The sequence below is a fragment of the Pogona vitticeps genome, chromosome 1 (genome assembly GCF_051106095.1).
Source record: "Pogona vitticeps strain Pit_001003342236 chromosome 1, PviZW2.1, whole genome shotgun sequence".
NCBI classification, from domain to species: Eukaryota; Metazoa; Chordata; class Lepidosauria; order Squamata; family Agamidae; genus Pogona; species Pogona vitticeps.
The window spans coordinates 30,763,720-30,782,850 of NC_135783.1; the positions used below are offsets into that span (position 1 = coordinate 30,763,720).

Consider the following 19,131-nt stretch of genomic DNA (forward strand, 5'->3'; position numbering starts at 1 on the left):
CTTGCTCTTCCACCCCACCCCTCCTGCCACCTAGCTGTCTTAGTGCTAGGATGGCATGCCTTTAAAGTAAAAAAGAAAGGAACTGAACAGAAAGGGTAGGGAAAGGAAGGAGGACGCAAGCAGACCTGGCATCAGATGTGGAAAGAAGAGGGCTCAAACAGTTTACAAGCAGGAAACAAGGCATATTTTAAATATTTAATTCTCTGATGATAAGGATAACTCTCATCTATGATCCCTCAAAGCACAATCAGCTGCCTAACTGTATTATTATAAAGCAAAATACCTAGAAAACAAAAGAGGGACCAGCTTTCAATGCGTGATCAACATCAGACCATTTTTCCTTTCTGTCACCACCACTTACCAACATAGTCAGAGCAGTAAAAAAGAGTGCTGTCCTCTGAAGATGCCAGCCACAGAGACTGGCAAAACGTTAGGAAGAACAACCTTCAGAACATGGCCAAAGAGCCCGAAAAAACCGACTTTACTTTGCAAACTTTATTTTGAAACTGTAGCATAGCCATGATTTTAAGAACTCTTTAATATTTTTCTGTACCATTCAGGCAAGGGGTGCCCTGCTTGATGAAGACTTGTTTGCTGGCATCTGTTATTTTTTGTGTGTGGCCTAAACAGAGGTACTGTATTGCCTATTCCTGCCTTTGAAGTGTACAAAGCCCATAGTCCTTTTGTTAGATATTTTGAACAGCCTCCCAGGGCACCATCTGCAGCCACTCATAGTCACTGACTTCATGTCAGTCAAACAAGACTGCAAACTAAGGACATCTTAGGGTTATTGTTGCTAGTTTTAATGTCTCTATTTTTGTTTTCTCTTATATGTGCTGTAATCTGCCCAGAGTAGTGCTGTGATACTCATAGGAGCGGGATACAAATGTAATAAATGAATGAATTAACAAATAAATAAACATCTTCCTTCAACCAATACAAAATGCTATTATTTAATTTGGCTATAATTGGCTTATGCTGGGGAAGTGTGAAGGCAAGAGGAGGAGGGGACGACAGAGGACGAGATGGTTGGACAGTGTCATCGAAGCGGCCAACATGAATTTGACCAAACTCTGGGAGGCAGTGGAAGACAGGAGGGCCTGGCGTGCTCTGGTTCATGGGATCACGAAGAGTCAGACACAATTTAATGACTAAGCAACAACAAAAGTTGATAAACTAAGTTTAATTTTTTCTTGACTTCTCTAAGAGGTTTACTCCAGTTCTGATTCACAATATTTAAGTATGTTTCTTAGTTGCAGCATGCCTTTCCTCCAAGCCTGAGACTCTTGTTTTCCTTCTTTATTTATTCAGTTATTCATAGAAGCACCAGTAAGTTTCATGACTAAGCAGGGAATGGCAACTGGATCACCCTAGTCCATGCAAATCCAGGGAAGGGTTGCTCCCCTCCCCAGCACCCCTTACAAGTATGTTGCCTTGGAAATTGTCACAGAACAAGTTTTAGACCCATCTGAAAAGGAGCTGGCTGTATCTAGTTGTGTAGGCAGCAATGGGGAGTTTGATTTCCCACTGGGGCTCCTGGGAGAAGAGCCAGCCTGTGTGGCCTTGGGCAAACTCCACTGTTCCAAGGGTGCACCCAAAACCACTTGAGTGGTTGAGTATTCTCTACCTGGTTGAGTATTCTCTACCTGAAAAATCCTAACAAAGGTCACCATAAGTCAGAATGAACTTGAAGGCACATTATTCTTATTGTTACCCAAAGAGAACTTCCAACTAATCTCAGACACTTATGCTTATGGAAGCAGTCTTAATCAATTAAAAAAATTCTATTAAAATATAACAATTAGTCTTTAAGGCGCCGCAACGTTTTTGCCTTATTTATTTTCTGGTTTTCGTTTGTTTCTCGTCTGACAACCTAAATAAGACTTGCTCCCTGGCAAACCAGAGAGGCGTAACCTTAGCTTCCAAAGAACTACCACGCTATCGTTCCCCTTTCACTGGCGTTACAAAACTGATCATGAGCGCTTCCCTTCCTAGCTGGAGAAAGCAAGCCACGCCTCCACCTGCCGCCTTTTTCTTTTCTCCGTCCTCCCGTCCAATGAGGTTTGAAAAGAACCCAGCTCGTCGTTCAGAAGCCACGCGTCCTCCGCCAGCTTGTTCTCTATTGGTTCAACTGAAGAACGCGAGGAGAAGATTGACGTTTCAGGGTTGCCCAATGGGCGTGCCGGTATCTCTCCGCTAACCGACCGCGTGAGGGAGATGGTGGGGGATTTGAATCTTGAGTAGCCCCTGGACCAAAGCGGAAAGGAGATTGGAGCGGGAAAAGACGGTAGGATGATGGATAGATAGGAATGAAGAAATCCTGCTTGCATTATGCATCTATATAGGCGGTGTTTGTTTAGGTTGGATGTTTGTACTTATAGATAGATCCTGTGCAATCGATAATTCAATTTTTTCCCTTTTTAAAAATGTGCAAATAGGTCCTGCCGAGTTCAGTGGGTTTTACTAGTGCTGCTGGAGTTGGTTTAGTCGGTTTTGTGATAGCAAAAGGAAGGTGAGAGTGCATTGCACTTTTCAGAGTAATCGGGCGCAACCCTGTGTATGTGTACACTCAAAGAATCTTCAAAGAGTTTAGTGGGGCTTACTCATAAGTAAACGAATGTAGGATGGATTGCGCTGCACATCCTGCGTGTGTAGGATGGATTGCGGCTTAGGCTTTCATGGATTTACTTGAGGTTTTGTTGTGTGGATGAGGTGGTATCCTTGGATGTTGAATAAATCCAGGCATAATCCACGAAAACTGTAGCGTAAACACTGTAGCCCATTGAGTACAAGGGACAAAACTTGAAATACTTGCGCAAAATTCAGTTGTGCACAAAAAAAGCCATTCACTGTGTTTATGTGCATGTGTTGGCTACATCCCGCTTGTCCTCCAATAAGCTGGAGGGTCATGGTTTTCTTCCTCCCGATTTTATTACCACAGCAACCCTCTTGAGCAAACGAGGCTGAAAGATTAACTAAATTTAAAGTCACCTAGCAAACTTCATGACCCAATAGGGGCCTTGACTACCCAAATCCAAATAAAATGCCATAACCACTGCAGTGTACTGCCTCTCATGCAAAAACATACTCTTCTGTTTCCCACTGAGACCCCAGATGTGATTCTTTGATGCAGCTAGATGTGAAATATAAAATATAATTTTTAAAAGTAGTAGTGTTAGTCTGTCACAGCATGATAGGGAAAAAACGGGAAATATTGTAGCATTTTGAACTTTACAGTGCTGCAGTGTTTTATACTGTACAATATGATTGTTTTAAAATGGAAATGTGTATTAGAAATATTGTTATTGTAATTATTTGTGCCTACTGTCTGGACATAAAGCAGGTGGGTTCGTCTGTTTTCTGAATGTGTGCAGCAGAGGTTTTTCACAAGATCTAAATAATATTCAACTTTTGGATGGTGGATGGGGAAGGAAACATTCATTTATTTCTGATGTTGGTTATAGTATACATCTGCCACATTTATTAAATTGTGGTTGTAAGTGTTGGCCTCTTCAGTTATACGACTGTGGGTTTATTTATTGTCCAGAATGGATTTAATGCATTTTCATCTGTGTGTATTGTGGATTACAAACCACAGGTATGATAGTTTCCTGTTTGCTAACTTGTGGTACCAAAAATATAGAACAATCCCATATGGATGTTTTCCAAATGTGTTGGACCAGAACTCCCATCATTCCCTGTGAGCATGGCCCTGCTGTGCTCCGACATACATGGAAGGTGTCAGCTTGGGGAAGTGTGATGTAAAGTAAGCTGGCACGTTGTATGGAAGCTCCAGAGTAGGGCTGGAGAACATGGGGTCCTCCAGAGATGGTTGCAGCTCCCATTGTGCCTTACCATTCAACAAGCTATGATAGAGTTGGATCCGAGCAACTTCAGGAGGTCTCTAAGGTGAGCTAAGCCAGGAGTTCTGGCAAAATATTCATAATGCGCAAACACAAGTGTACATTTGATGATTTGAACCAATGTTGACTGTAGACTCCATAAACAAAGACACCTTAGCTGTTTTTAGGCCTAGTGGTATAATTTATCCAATCTGAGGGCAACAGGGGTTCAGAGACACTAGTTTGTGCCAAAATATATTGACTGTAATAAATTTAACAAGTCAAATCAGCATGAGTGCAAATGTTAGGAATATTGCATGGAAGATGCCGTAAGTGTAAAAAGCTGGCTAATGAAGCTGGAGAATAAGGAGTGAGAAATAAATTCACACATCACTATCACTCTTCAGGTAAGACACTGGATAGAATTATAGTACAGTATTTTAGTTATGCATCAGACTGTGTGTAAATCCAGAAGTAACTTTTCAATGCAAAGAATTATACTTTAAGACACAATAAAGGGACGATGGGACAGTCTTATTGCAGGACAAGTATGAGGGAAATCCTGCCCTCCAGAAGTTGCTGGGTTGTATTTTCCTTTACCATTGAATAATGCCAGCTAGGTCTAATGAGGATTGTAATCCAACTCAGATGGAAGGCCACATGTTACCCATCACTGGTGTATGCAGCCTTTTCTTTGATTGCAGCGACTTAGTAACAAGGCCTTATAATGTCTTTGAGTGCCACACTGATGCATTTATTTCATGTCTTCATGTGATTCCCCAAGCAGTTACTGTTTTGATAAGCTAATGCAAACCAGGAGCCATCAAAACAGGAAAATCAGTTCTCTGTTAGTGCAGAAATGTAAACAACCAGCACAAAGAGTTTGTTTAAAAGAGAAAGAAAACCCTGATTTTAAAAAATGAGGGGAAATATAAGACAGTGGTTCTTAACCTTTGTTACTCGGATGCTTTTGAACTGCAACTCCCAGAAACCCCAGTCAGGACAGCTGGTGGTGAAGGCTTCTGGGAGTTGCAGTCCAAAACTCCTGAGTAACCCAAGGTTAAGAACCAGTGATATAAGATATATTTTCTGGTATGCTGAACTGTTGTGTTTTTGTTTTTTCCTCTAGATGCACATTTAAGTGAGCATGGGCCAAACTACTATGGGTAACTACCAGAGCAAAGCATGTTAAAATTGTTCCACTGAGCACATATCCCTAGGATGCTCCACTGTTACTGGTTATCATCTTACCTCCCCTTTGCAAATGGCTGTACAGTGGTGCCTCACATAGCGATGTTAATCCGTGCAGCAATAATTGCTGGTAAGCGATTTTGTCACTATGCGATTTTAAAAAGCCCATAGAAATGCATTAAAATCTGTTTAATGCGTTCCTATGGGCAAAAAACTGACCTTAAAGCGAAGATCCTCCATACGGTGTCATTTTCGCTGCCTCTAAAGTGAGGAATCCGTGCGAAAACACAGCGGGTGGCCATTTTTTTAACCCGGCAGCCATTTTGGAACCGCTGATCAGCTGTTAAAAAATCATCGCTTTGCGATGATCGGTAAGTGAAACAGGGAACCGATCATCGCAAAGCAAAAAAAACACACACATAGGAAACATCGCAATGCGATCGCTTTTGCGATAGTAAAAGTTCATCGCTATGCGGTTTCGTCGCTAAACGGGGCATCCGTTAAGCGAGGCACCAATGTATAAAACTCAGTATGACTATGCATATGTGATTTAAGGGTAAGTCCCACTAAGATTGATGGGATATATTTCCAAGTATGTGTGTGCAAGACTGCATCATAAAACACAGAATACTTCCATCTATTTTGATGAAATAAGAGGAAGTTTACTTATTGAAAGAGCATCAGCATCTTAACTGTTCTCTCTTTTTCTTTCTTTGTGAGGTCTCTTAATGTATTAAAGGAGTGAAAGCAGATGAAATGAGCTGGGTTGTGGAAGAATGGAAAGAAGGCCTTTCCACAAAGGTCCTTCACAAGATTCAAGAACTTGAGAGTCAACTTGAGAAGCTTAGAAAGGAGAGACAGCAAAGGCAGTTTCAGCTGGAATCTCTGGAGGCAGCTTTGCAGAAACAGAAACAGAAGGTATGATGTACAATATGTACGTGTATGACACCAGTGTAGAAAATAGTGGCCAGAATCCTAGTGGTGCCTCGCTTGACGACGTTAATTCGTTCCAGCGAAATCACTGTAGAGCGAAAACGTCAAACGAAACTAAAAAAAACTATTGAAACGCATTGAAACCCCCTCAATGTGTTCCAATGGGCTGAAAACTCACCATCCAGCGAAGATCCTCCGTAGGGGCAGCCATTTTCAGGTGCCTGTAAAGCAAAAAATGGCTCCTAAACACAGCGGGGAGCCATTTTGTATACCCGGCAGCCATTTTGGAAACCTGGCAATCAGCTGTTTTGATCGTCGTAAAGTGAAAATCGCTTCCCGAAGCAGGGGACCGATCATCGCAAAGCGGGAAAACCCCATTCAAACCATCGTTTTGCGATCGCAAAAACCTCACAGTCAAGCGGATTTGTCGTTAAACGGGGCAATCGTAAAGCGGGGCAGGACTGTACTTATGCACAGCATAAGCCAAAGGCTTTAAATCACTATAGTGAATTCCCTCTAGTTAAGAAATCAAAGCTTGTATTTGCCATCACTCGGCAGTCCCATGATTGGTGTGAGATGAAAAATTCAATCTTTGACTTCTTAATCAGCAGCAATTAGCTGCAGCTTTTTGTACTACTTGGCCAATGGAACACTGAATTCTTTTAAAGGACATGGTGTTTATTGTTTATTTCCTTTGATTAAAAAAATAGACATACTGAAAATATCTGAACTTCTCCATCAACAATTTGTTTATCATTAAGATCCATTGGCTAGTTTTATAAGCTGAAGAAGGATGAGTTGAGCGGTCAAAACAACACAACTATTCTGCCTTATTAACAATTTCAAAAAAAAAGGAAAGAGTGTTCCTCTTTTTGTGCTCTTAATTCCTTTTTTCCTTCTGGTAGCTTTTCATTTCCTTCTGGCAGGATAAAATTATGGAGACCTTAGAAGAAAGGAAGGTAGTTGCTTTGGTGGAGAGATTCTAAGAATCTGGACAAACAAATGGCAGGAGAAGAAAGGTTTGCCTCTCCCTCTTTGCTTTTCTGCTCTCAAGAATAAATTTCAGTATTTGAAGAAAAAAGCAGGGGAAAGGGAAACTCAACTCAATGAGTCAAGTCTTCTTTGGCCCTAGAGGCTGCAGGCTGCTTGTTAATTGTCTTGAGAGTATTCATTGAGGCACAGAAGTGATGCAGAAGTTTGTGAAATGTGTTCAGCTAACCAAATAATACAGAGTAAGAGCTGGAGCCTACATGTTTACAAACATGTCAATTCAGGTTCCATGTCAACTGAAGAATTGACATAGTACCTAAACCTGTGTTCTTTTCTGAGTTAAAATGGCTGCTATTTTAGGTAATGACTTGCACAGTCATCGTTGTTTATGCTGGCTAGGAAAGAGATTCTGGGACTTTTATTTCAAAAAGGTTACTTTTCTGAACTTTGGTCCTTTCACATGGATGATTTACATGCCTAGCCCCTTTATTCGTTATCATAAGAGGGAATGTGCAAAATATCATGGTTTTGTACAACTGTTTTTCACCAGATCTCTGAACCATAGAGTTTAAATCCTTCATTAAAAGAAGAATGTTGAGTCTTAATAACTGCCATTTTGGTATTAATCTGCAAATAATTTTTATCGGTATTAATGGTTTAATGTGTTTGTTATGCTTTTAAACGCCTATGAGGAACATCAGAATATAAAGTTCTAAAGAAAACATTGATTCTTCTCCAGAACTGAATAACACACTTTTCCTAAAATAGACCTTAAAATCAAGTTGATTGTGTTTGTTTATTATGGACTCTTCTGATAAGGTTGATCAAGAAAAAAATGAAGGTGCAACGCTAAAGAGAGAAAACCAGAACTTGATAGAACTGTGTGATACTTTAGAAAACACCAGGCAGAAGCTTTCACATGAACTGCAGGTGAAAGAATCACAAGTGAACTTTCAAGAGGGACAACTTATTTCAAGCAAGAAACAAATTGAAAAGCTAGAACAAGAACTGAAAAGGTGAGGACAGGCACAATGTGTATGTTGGTTCAAAATCACTCTTTTTAAATCATTTGTTTAGTCACAGTTTGAGAAGGTGTGCTTTGGATTCAAACTCATTACTCCGAAAATCGCCAGCCTGGCTGGCCTTTATACTTTCAAAATGATCAGGAGATTGGAAACAGCTCCTCTCTCAGAGAAACGTTACAATGCTTGGGGATTTTTGGATTTTAAAAAAGGAAGGGAGGGTAGATACAGTGGAGGTACACAAAACTGGCGCTCATAAGTGTTGACTTAGCAAGTCTCATTCATTGAATGAGTCTCTTCTAGTTGGGATTAGTAACTAGATTTAGTCCTAAAGAAGCAATGACTCACTTATCTGGAAATTAAATTTCCTTACTTGAAAAGCTATTGGATTTGCTGCCTATTTTAGTCCTAAAGAAGCCATGATTCACTTATCCGAAAATCAAATTTCCTTACCTGAAAATCTATTGGATTTACTGCCTTTGTGATCAACTTCCAGTGGAATAGGAAGACCTTACATCGAACATGGATAGAATTGCTCTTAGTTGAACATACAGTAGTTCCCACAAAATTCAGTGAGTCCTAAGCCATTCACCAATGATTTATACTAATTTAGTAAGGAACCAACCCTATATATATAGGGTTGGTTCCTTACTAAATGGCTTAGGACTGTATTGTTTTGCTACTAAGCTAAATTTCTATGCTTCTTTTTTAAAAAGATATAAATCTGAAATAGAAAAAAGTGAGAAGTCCCTTGTTGCTGGAGATGTGTCTTTCAGTACGCCACAGAAGAATTTCACTGGCTGTTCAACACCAAGTTATAATGGTATGCCTTGTTTTTCCTCTAGTAACTATATGGACATACTGCTTCATATTTTGTTGTCCACCTTTGTTACATAGAATTAAAATTTGCTTACTTCTGTTCCCATAGCCAGCTGTTTCCCTGTCTTGGTTTATTATTGAATCATGTTTTAATTCTTAGAGCAAAATTCCCAGATGCTCTGTATTTTTAATGAAAGCCCTTTCCTTCAGAATAACAAAGTGTTATAGTATTTTATGCTGGGGGAGGAATGATTTTACTTCAGTGGGTATTTTTCCCCATTCACAAGTGTGCGTGCACACACAGGGAGATTTATGTGTGGGATGTATGTGTGTGTCTAAAATTATAAATGATAAATAATAAGATGAGCAAAATAAAATGAATTTTGAAAAGTTTCTGTTCAACATTAACAGATTCAAGGTTTGAAGAACTGAAAGTAAAATACAGTAAAGAAGCTGAAGAAAGGAAAAGACTGGAAGCAGAACTGAAGAGCCTGAAATCCCAAGTAATAAGTTAAAACATTTACAGAATAAATACAAAATATTATTCAGAATAAGAAAAGTGTAGTTCCATAAAAGGTAGCTTAAGAGTTGCTTAATGATCTGGTGAATTTTAGGAAACAGCTGTTTCTTAGGTAGTTTTATTTAATTTTTTTCAAATTTTATCTGTCTTACTTGATGACAAGTAAAAGGATAAAGATTTGATCCCATCATCTAAAAAACTAATCAAGAGAGTGTTCTCTGTCCTGCTTGGTGCTGGTGAATTCTTTTCTATCTGAAGCATCTTCTGTATTGAGGTCAGCCCAGTTTAGTAAAGCGTTTCTCTTTGTGTTTTGAAAGAAAACCGGCAGTGTGCATACTGAAAGTACCATAAGTCGCAGAGAAATTGCCCGGCAACAGGCTTCCTCATCTGTCTTCTCTTGGCAACAAGAGAAAACACCAAGCCACCGTTCATCCGACAGCCAAGAAACCACTGTAAGCCATAGCTTGGCGGTGTCTCATCTTCCTCAGGAATCTGGGGCAACTCTGGGCCAAAAAGACGAAAAATTGGCAAAGAAAGACTCCACCAGCTGTAGCATCTTGGACAGTTGCAAGGACTCATCGCTCACTGACCAGATGAAAACACAGAACCAAGGTATATTTCAAATGTTGTAAGCAACTTAGACTTGTTGCCTCACAGTTTTGCCTAGTAGTTGAGTTTCAGAGGCCCACAGTTCTGTTGTGCCCTTAAAATAGCAACGGTCAGCTGCATACCTGTACTTGTTTCAGAGCACAAGTACTTTTACATGCTACAAGATTGGGACATTGGGGTGGGGGGGAAGGCTTCCATCCTACTGCTGTGATGAATGTCTTTTTTCTTGCAGCGCACACTTCCCATCTGACGATGGGCAGAAGGTTGAAAGAATTCTTCCCAGAGGGTTTCCACACCTCCCAGAGGAATACTATGGGGTGGTTCTGCCTCTTGATGGAAGCAGTTCCATCAGTTCCATTCCTCTGTTGAATCTGGTCAATATGACATATTTGCTGTATTACAGAGCGAGAGAACAGAAAAATCGTAATTGGAAATTTTCACGGCAAAGGTGTTCAGCTCTGCCAAATATTAATGAATTAAGTAATTGTCGCGACTGCCACCTCCTCCTACGTCACCACAAGAGATGACAGGTCACGATCCTTCACACTCACACAGTACTTCGCTGCCACCAACCACACATAAACCTGACACTTCAGACTTTGTATGGATTTTAAAATAAAAATGATGTTTTATTGGTTACAAAAATAAAAAGGAAATCACTGAATAAAAGAATCACTTGTAATACTGTATTTATCAGACCTTCACCCTGCACAGTTCTTGGTTACTTAACACACAGTCACCTAACCTATATCTAACCCTGTCACTCTCCCACTCTCTAATTCCCCAACAGCCTTCTCCCTCTTTGCACACCCCCCTTATATACACAAACTCCACCCCTTTTAGACCCACCTCCTGCCCTGCCATAGGCCAGGAAACTCCAGCCTTAGCCAAGACAGGCAGGTGACGTCATGGCACACGTCACATACCTTCCCCCTTTAATAAGTTGTTTTGTGGGGGAAAGCTAAGGTGCTTTTTCCCCAAAACAACTGCAACAAACATAAAACATTACATTTATTACACAGTTTAACACAACTACAAATATACTTACACTTCTTCCATACAGGTACATAAAAATATGCAATGCAAAACATTTATCACAACACAATACATAACTTTCCAAACACTTTACATTGCCATATACCATACACAGAGTCCATAAGTCCTTTAGATGTCGTCTTCCGGTCTTCTGGATAAGGCATCAGCCACACAGTTTATAGTCCCTCTGACCACCTTAACCTCGAAATCATAGTCCTGCAAAAGAAGCGCCCACCTCATCAGTTTACTGTTCTGTGATTTCATAGTCCGCAACCACGATAGAGGTGAGTGATCAGTGCACAAGGTAAAATGTCGACCCCAGACGTAAGCCTTCAGCTTCCGGATCGCAAAGATGATCGCCAAACATTCTTTCTCGATGGTAGAAAGATTCTTCTCCCTGGGAAGCAACTTCTTGCTCAGGTACGCCACTGGATGTTGGTCTCCGCTGTCATCCTGTTGGCACAGTACCGCTCCCACACCGGCATTAGACGCATCTGTGTAGATGATGAACTCTCTGTTGAAGTCAGGAGCATGCAGCACTGGATGGTTGGTTAGAGCATCTTTCAGCCGTCCAAACGCCATCTCGCACTCTTCCGACCAGGAAACGCTGTTGCTGCTCTGCTTCTTTGTCAGGTCTGATAAAGGTGCAGCAATCTCACTGAAACCGGGTATAAACTTTCTGTAATACCCTGCCAGACCTAAAAAGGACCTCACTTTCTTTTTAGTGGTAGGTCTGGGCCAATTCAGGATTGCTTCGACCTTGGCCTCTAAAGGTTTGATTAGGCCTCCTCCCACTATGTGACCTAGGTACTTCATCTCTGAGTTACCTAGCTGACACTTACTAGCTTTAACAGTTAGGCCAGCATCTTTCAATCTTTGAAGCACTAATTCTAGATGATGTAGGTGATCTTGCCAGGTGTTGCTAAAGACCCCTATGTCATCGATATAAGCTACTGTGAAATCACTAAGCCCTTTCAGAGTATGGTCCATGAGCCTTTGAAATGTTGCTGGTGAGTTTCTCAGGCCAAAACTGAGGACCCGGAACTCAAACAGGCCAAATGGACTGCAAAATGCGGTTTTCTCTTGGTCCTTAGGATCAATTCTCACTTGCCAAAAACCTTTAACTAGGTCTAAGCAAGAGATGTACCTACACCCCCCAATGGTTTCTAAGAGGTCATCAAGCCTGGGCATAGGATATGCATCAGGTTTGGTTACTGCGTTTAGCTTTCTGTAATCTACGCAGAACCTCACACTGCCGTCCGGCTTGTCCACCAAAACTATCGGGGCTGACCAAGCACTAGAAGAAGGTACAATAATCTGATCCTTTAGCATTTCATCCAGTTCCTTCCTAACCTTCTCTACATATGGCCCTGTTACTCTATATGGAGTTACAGATTGAGGGGAAGCGTTCCCTGTGTCAATCTTGTGTAACACACCCTTGGCCACACCAGGTTTGCTTGAGAAAACTTCACGATATCTTGTCACTAGTGCTAAAAGACTATTATGTTGTTCAGTGGATAGGGTAGGGCTGATCTGCACATCCTGTGGATTATATTTTTGCTGCCCTCTCCCTTCCCAAAAGGGTAATTCATGTTCCTCCTTATCAGCCTCTTTTATTGCAAACTGCACATGGTTGGTCTCTCTGTAATAAGGCTTCAGGGCATTTATGTGAATGACCCCCCTGCCTAACCTTTTCATAAGTTTGGATGTATGAGAGGTTCCTAAGTCTGTGATTATCTCAGAAGGAAAACCCATCCTACTCCTGTAATTTACTAAGGCTCCTGCCACAGTCTGGGTCTCTATATTACGTAATGGGATCGCTTCCGGATATCTCATTGCATGGTCTACTATAGTTAAAATAAATCTGTTCCCTCGCTTAGTGGCGTTGGGCAATGGACCTATGATATCCACCCCTAGACGTGTAAAAGGAGTTGAAATCACTGGTAATGGGCATAGCTTTGCTCTAGTTTTATCACAGTTAGAGCCCTGTCTCTGACAAATATGGCATCTTTGACAGAAACTCTTAATATGTTTACCCATATCAGGCCAGTAAAAGTTTTGGGCTATTCTTTGTTTGGTCTTGTTTATCCCCATATGAGCTGAGAAAATGTCTGCATGTCCCTTTTCCAGAATCATAGGGCGATATTTCTCAGGCACCACCAGCTGTCTCTTAACTTCAGGCCCCCCTTTTGAAATATTATTCAGTTTTTCCCTATAAAGTAAACCACCCTTAATAATAAAACGTTCAGGGCACTCAGGTGATAAATCTTTATCAGTCACCTTTCCAAAACAGCCTTTTAAGGTGGGGTCTGCTGTTTGTTCCTTGACAAAGAGGCTTTTCTGAGGTATTTCAACTGAGAATGCCTCAGGTTGTGGTACAAATTTCTCTGGCTCTTGAGAGTCAGTCTCATTACTGGCTTCACTTTGTACTGATTGTGCACGTGTTACCACCAGGGCACTCTTGACATGCTTTGTTAAGTCATTACCAATAAGAAAAGGGGTAGGGATCTCAGAAGACACCCCCACTCTCCACAATCCCTTCCAACCTTGATATTCAATTTTCAAATCAGCTACAGGTAGAGAAACTAGTTCTGACCCAATCCCTTTCACAGATAGAGTCTGGTCAGCAATCATACAACTTTGTGGTACTATGTCTGAGTGGCATATAGAAATTTGAGAACAGGTGTCTCTCAAAGCTGAATAGTCCTTTTCAAAAACTTTTATCCTGTCCCCAGCAGATTCCAATAAAGCACCATTGGTCTCTATGTAATAACAGTGGACAACTTCAGCGAGAGGTAGCTCCTTCAATGTATCCAATTCAGAGCTCCTAACTGCCTCTGCCTGGATTTCCATGGCAACAGAGCTTTCATTAGAAGAAGCTTGAGGTTTATTCTGAACACAAAATACAGCCTTTGCTTCTTTTACATTAACTTTCTGAGGTGGAATTTCTTTATTTTGCCTTGTATTAAAACATTGTGCAGCAATGTGGCCTTTCTTTTTGCAAATGAAGCAGATTCTCTCCCCCCATGAGCTTTTCCCATCAAATCTTTCAAGTTTCTCTTTTCCCTCCAAAACTTGTTTACTGTGCTGGCCCTGTTCTGAGGGCTTTTCACTAAAATGGCCGCCCACTTTAGTCTGTCTCTGTGCTTGTTCTTTAGAGAACTTTGGGTCCCATGTTTTCCTCACACCTCTCCCCTCATAACAACTAGGACCCCTTATTTGAGAAATAAAGTCAGCTATTTGTGCAGCATTTCTAACATCAGTTGGTTTCCGTTCTTGAACCAAAAATTTAAGTTCCCCATGGAGTAAGGAATAAAACTGCTCCAGGCCCACAACATTTTTCAGCTCCTGAAAAGTTTTTACATTCTCCTGTTCAAGCCACCGATCTAAACACTTTTCTAAGTTAAAACCAAGTTGGGTATAAGATTCATCTGATCTTTTAGTAAGTTTTCTGAACTTCAGCCTAAGATGTTCAGAATTAATGCCAAACCGATTGTAAACCATCTTTTTGAACTCTGAATAATCTTTACTGAGCTCAACTGGCATATCAGCATACACATCAGCCATTTTTCCACTCAGGAGAGACCTCAAAATTATCATTTTCTCTGTTTCCCTCACAGAAAAATCAGCACAACTTCGTTCAAAGATTTTAAGGAAGTTTTCAGGACAATCCCCCTGTTTATATGTAGGAAATTTCTTCAAATCTGTTTTTGATAATTGGCTCTCCTCATTTTCCCTATTATTATTATTGTTCTGGTTTATCATTTCCAATTTTCTTAACTCAAACGCCATCCTCTCTCTCTCCAGTTCAAATTGTCTTTGTCTCTCTTTTTCTCTTTCCTCTCTTTCCATTTTCTCTTTCTCTAGGGCAATTCTTTCCCTTTCTATTCTTTCCTCCTTTTCTATTTGTCTCAGTTGAAATTCATGTGCCTGGGCTAATTGAATTCTCCTCAGTTCTGATAACTGTTCACCATTAGCTTCTCCCTGCACTGAGGCAACTCTTCCCTCACCATTTGACTCATCCCCAGACCATTCTGACATTGCTTGGTCTCTTTGTTCACTCACTTCTGCCATTTGACTGCGCGTGAGAGGCATTTTAATCACACAGAAGGCTCTTTTCTGTTTTCAAGCCTCTGTTTAAAAATATTTTTCTTTCCTGTGCTAAGGTCTGACACTCTCTAACAGGGTATACAAACAGATATGGCTAGGCTTGTTACTGTAGTCTCTAATGGCTTCTGCCCCTTCACTGGGCCTCTTGCCAGATTTAGAGCTACTTTAATTTTCTGCCCTTGGCTCTACTTCAAAATCCACCACAGCTTCACCCTCTCTCAGGTTCTGCAGTTCACTAGAGAGATCCCAAATCTTTGCTGCCCTTGGTCTGTCTGTCCCTTCCGAGTTCTCCCAACTCTGGACTCTCAGACCAAGTCACAACAGCCTCCTACTTTGGGTCAATCTCCCTCACAAAATGGACCTTCTAGAGCTCATAAGTCAGTTCCCTCACTCTGAAGTTTAGGTGCCTCTCTACTAGATCTGCTCCCCCCTGGAGACAAATCCTAGAGAGTTACCCACACCCCACTTCAGGTGCACCTAACTGAAATCCTTTTGCTCTGGTCACACTAGCCAAGGCTTTTCTGGGCAACTGGGCAACTGGACAACTCGTATCCCACCGCTGCCACCAGTTTTGTCGCGACTGCCACCTCCTCCTACGTCACCACAAGAGATGACAGGTCACGATCCTTCACACTCACACAGTACTTCGCTGCCACCAACCACACATAAACCTGACACTTCAGACTTTGTATGGATTTTAAAATAAAAATGATGTTTTATTGGTTACAAAAATAAAAAGGAAATCACTGAATAAAAGAATCACTTGTAATACTATATTTATCAGACCTTCACCCTGCACAGTTCTTGGTTACTTAACACACAGTCACCTAACCTATATCTAACCCTGTCACTCTCCCACTCTCTAATTCCCCAACAACCTTCTCCCTCTTTGCACACCCCCCTTATATACACAAACTCCACCCCTTTTAGACCCACCTCCTGCCCTGCCATAGGCCAGGAAACTCCAGCCTTAGCCAAGACAGGCAGGTGACGTCATGGCACACGTCACAGTAATTCATGCATATTCTTAGGCGGAGATGGTATCTTCCTAGCTAAAATATAACCTGACTCTCAGTGGTTGAAATCCAGTAATAAACCACAATAGCTAACGTGCACTGGATTATGAAGAAAGGCAGAGAGTTTCAGAAAAACATCTACTTCTGCTTCATTGACTACGCAGAAGCCTTTGACAGTGGACCACAGCAAACTATGGCTAGTTCTTAAAGAAATGGGAGTGCCTCACCACTTTATCTATCTCCAGAGAAATCTATACGTGGGACAGGAAGCAACAGTTAGAACTGGATATGGAAAAACTGATTGGTTCATAATTGGGAAAGGAGTATGACAAGGCTGTATATTGTCTCCCTGCTTATATGCATAATACATTACGCTAAAGGCTAGATTGGAGGAATCCCAAACCGGAATTAAGATTGCCAGAAGAAATTTCAATAACCTCGTATATGCAGACGATACCACTTTGATGGCAGAAAGTGAGGACGAATTAAAGAACCTCTTAATGAGGGTGAAAGAGGATAGTGCAAAAAATGGTCTGAAGCTCAACATCAAAAAAAGATCATGGCCACTGGTCCCATCACCTCCTGGCAAATAGAAGGGGAAGATATGGAGGCAGTGACAGATTTTACCTTCTTGGGCTCCATGATCACTGCAGATGGGGACAGCAGCCACGAAATTAAAAGATACCTGCATCTTGGGAGGAAAGCGATGACAAACCTCGGCAGCATCTGAAAAAGCAGAGACATCACCTTGCCAACAAAAGTCTGCATAGTCAAAGCTATGGTTTTTCAATTAGCGATGTATGAAAGTGAGAGCAGCACCATAATGACGGCTAACCGCCGAAGAATTGATGCCTTTGAATTGTGCTGGATGAGTCTCTTGAGAATCCCCAGGACTGCATGGAGATCAAACCTACCCGTTCTGAAGGAAATCAACCCTGAATGCTCACTGGAAGGACAAATCCTGAAGCTGAGGCTCCAATACTTTGGCTATCTCATGAGAAGAGAAGACTCCCTGGAAAAGACCCTGATGGGAAAGTGTGAAGGCAAGAGGAGAAGGGGACAACAGAGGACAAGATGGTTGGACAGTGTCATCGAAGCTACCAACATGAATTTGACCAAACTCCGGGAGGCAGTGGAAGACAGGAGGGCCTGGCGTGCTCTGGTCCATGGGGTCATGAAGAGTTGGACACGACTAAACAACAACAACAAATCTTAAGTGTTAGCCCAGAAATGGCAAATAAGGGCTGTCAGATTGTGGTTCTTATATGGCTTTCCATTATACCTCCATTTTCAGACATGACTTAATGACTAAACAACCAAAATAAGTCACAACTAGAGCAGGCCATTGAAATAAATTGAACTTTGAGGGGAGTCGATTCTTCAGATCTCTGCTGATTAAATGGGCCTACATTAGTTGCAACTTAGTACAGTACTGGATTCTAGCCGGTAAGTCTTAGAAATATATGAAGTAGCAGTACATAATCTTTCTTTCTTTCTTTCTTTTTGCGACATAGGATTAAGATCCAGAATTACAGAACTGGAGCATAAGCTGCAAATTCAAGCAGAAGAAACTAAATGCAACCTTACTAAGCTGCAGGAAACCCAGCTGCAACTGGAAAATCTGAAAATAGAATTAGCAGGAAAAGATAAAGATCTAAATAAGACCAAAAATGAAGTGAACAGAATTACAGCACAACTTGACCAGGCTACCGCACAGGTAAAATCTCAGATTTCACATGGATGCTTTTAGAATTCTAAATTCTGTTCTACACATACACGTGGAGCACTAATTACCGTAATATTTTTTTAATAATCAAAAGTAACACAGGCCCTGGTCCTAGAACGGTATCTTGGTTACAGAGCTGTACAGGATGCTGGGAGTTCAGTGTACTCCCTCTAGGGAGAAAATAGGCATACTTTCCCTTTCACTTCCATTTGTGAGTTAAAATTAGAGCCTGGGAAAAAGGAAAAGTCCATCTTTTATATTTACAGACCTTAATGTAATTTTGTCTGATGTGACATGATGTCATGTCTTCTTTCGAGAGCATGACTGAAGATATGCTGGTTGGCAAGACCCTTCTATTTTGAATGATACACAAATATCTCCGTCTTTATTTACTTGAGTCCCCTTACAATAACATGTGTGGTGTGTATCTTCATTTACATTCCATGTTTGTTCTTAGATTTATTTCTCAACCTGTAAGTATTTTTCTACATAAGCGTGACACTGTTAGCTACGCATTTTGGTTCCGCGTGTCTTAATTCTACTCCGCAAAGGGTGAACTGTTGGTAGCTGTGATCCCGTTGGGTCTACCGTAGTGTTGAGTCCACTTACAAATCAGGTCCTAGAGATTTCCAATCCATGCCCCATTTCATTACTTTTTGTCTAGTGCGCTGCAAAAGAGGACAAGGTGAAAAGGCTGTCCGATGAGCTGAACTGTCAGAGGCAAAATTCCGAAAGTGTCCAGCGTGCTTTGCAACAGAAGCTGAAAGAAAAGGAAAAGGAGTTCCAACAGGTAAAGGCAAAGAGTGAAAGGACTCGTAGCATCCTGCTGCTTTTGTAACTTATCTGCAGAGGGCTGTGAATGTTGTCTTCCAATTAACCTTGATCTGTTCTAGAGATGAGTACGAACCAGAAAACCATGAACCACCTGAAAAACGAACTGGTCTGTGGCTTGGTTTTTGTGTTCGTGCCTTGGGTGACCTCCTGCCCACCCAGCCACCGCCCCGTCACCTCCCTATCTGGTCCTGCCACCATCGTCGGAGATAGCAGATCGGCTTCTCTTCCAGGGAAGGGCTCGCGGCCTATGTGCATGCGTAGAGGCAGCAGCTGGCTCCAGGAAGGGAAGCCAGCTGATTGCCTCTATGCATGGGCTTATCAGCTGCCTATCAGCTGGGTGGTAGGTGCAGAAGCATGCATGCGCACATCTGCTTAGGGCAAAAAAGTTCAGCCCTTCATTTTGCTTCAACAAAACAGGATCCTCAAACTGGCTTATGAACCGAATAAAGAACCAGTCCGATTCGTTGGTTTTTCTGGTTCATGG

General features: G+C 41.5%; 1 protein-coding gene across 3 annotated transcripts in view; it reads left to right on the forward strand.

The window, feature by feature from the left end:
• The first annotated feature begins 2,152 nt into the window (after window positions 1-2,152).
• CENPF (centromere protein F) overlaps window positions 2,153-19,131 on the forward strand; it is a 58,211-nt gene continuing 41,232 nt past the window's right edge. The window contains exons 1-9 of one of the 3 annotated variants that reach the window (XM_072990231.2): window positions 2,164-2,287; window positions 4,972-5,008; window positions 5,754-5,951; window positions 7,776-7,972; window positions 8,695-8,801; window positions 9,209-9,300; window positions 9,635-9,929; window positions 17,602-17,804; window positions 18,478-18,603. In XM_072990231.2, coding sequence (XP_072846332.2) covers window positions 5,790-5,951; window positions 7,776-7,972; window positions 8,695-8,801; window positions 9,209-9,300; window positions 9,635-9,929; window positions 17,602-17,804; window positions 18,478-18,603 — 1,182 coding nt within the window. In that variant the 5' untranslated portion in view covers window positions 2,164-2,287; window positions 4,972-5,008; window positions 5,754-5,789. The other 2 variants (XM_072990226.2, XM_072990228.2) reach the window with 2 other exon arrangements.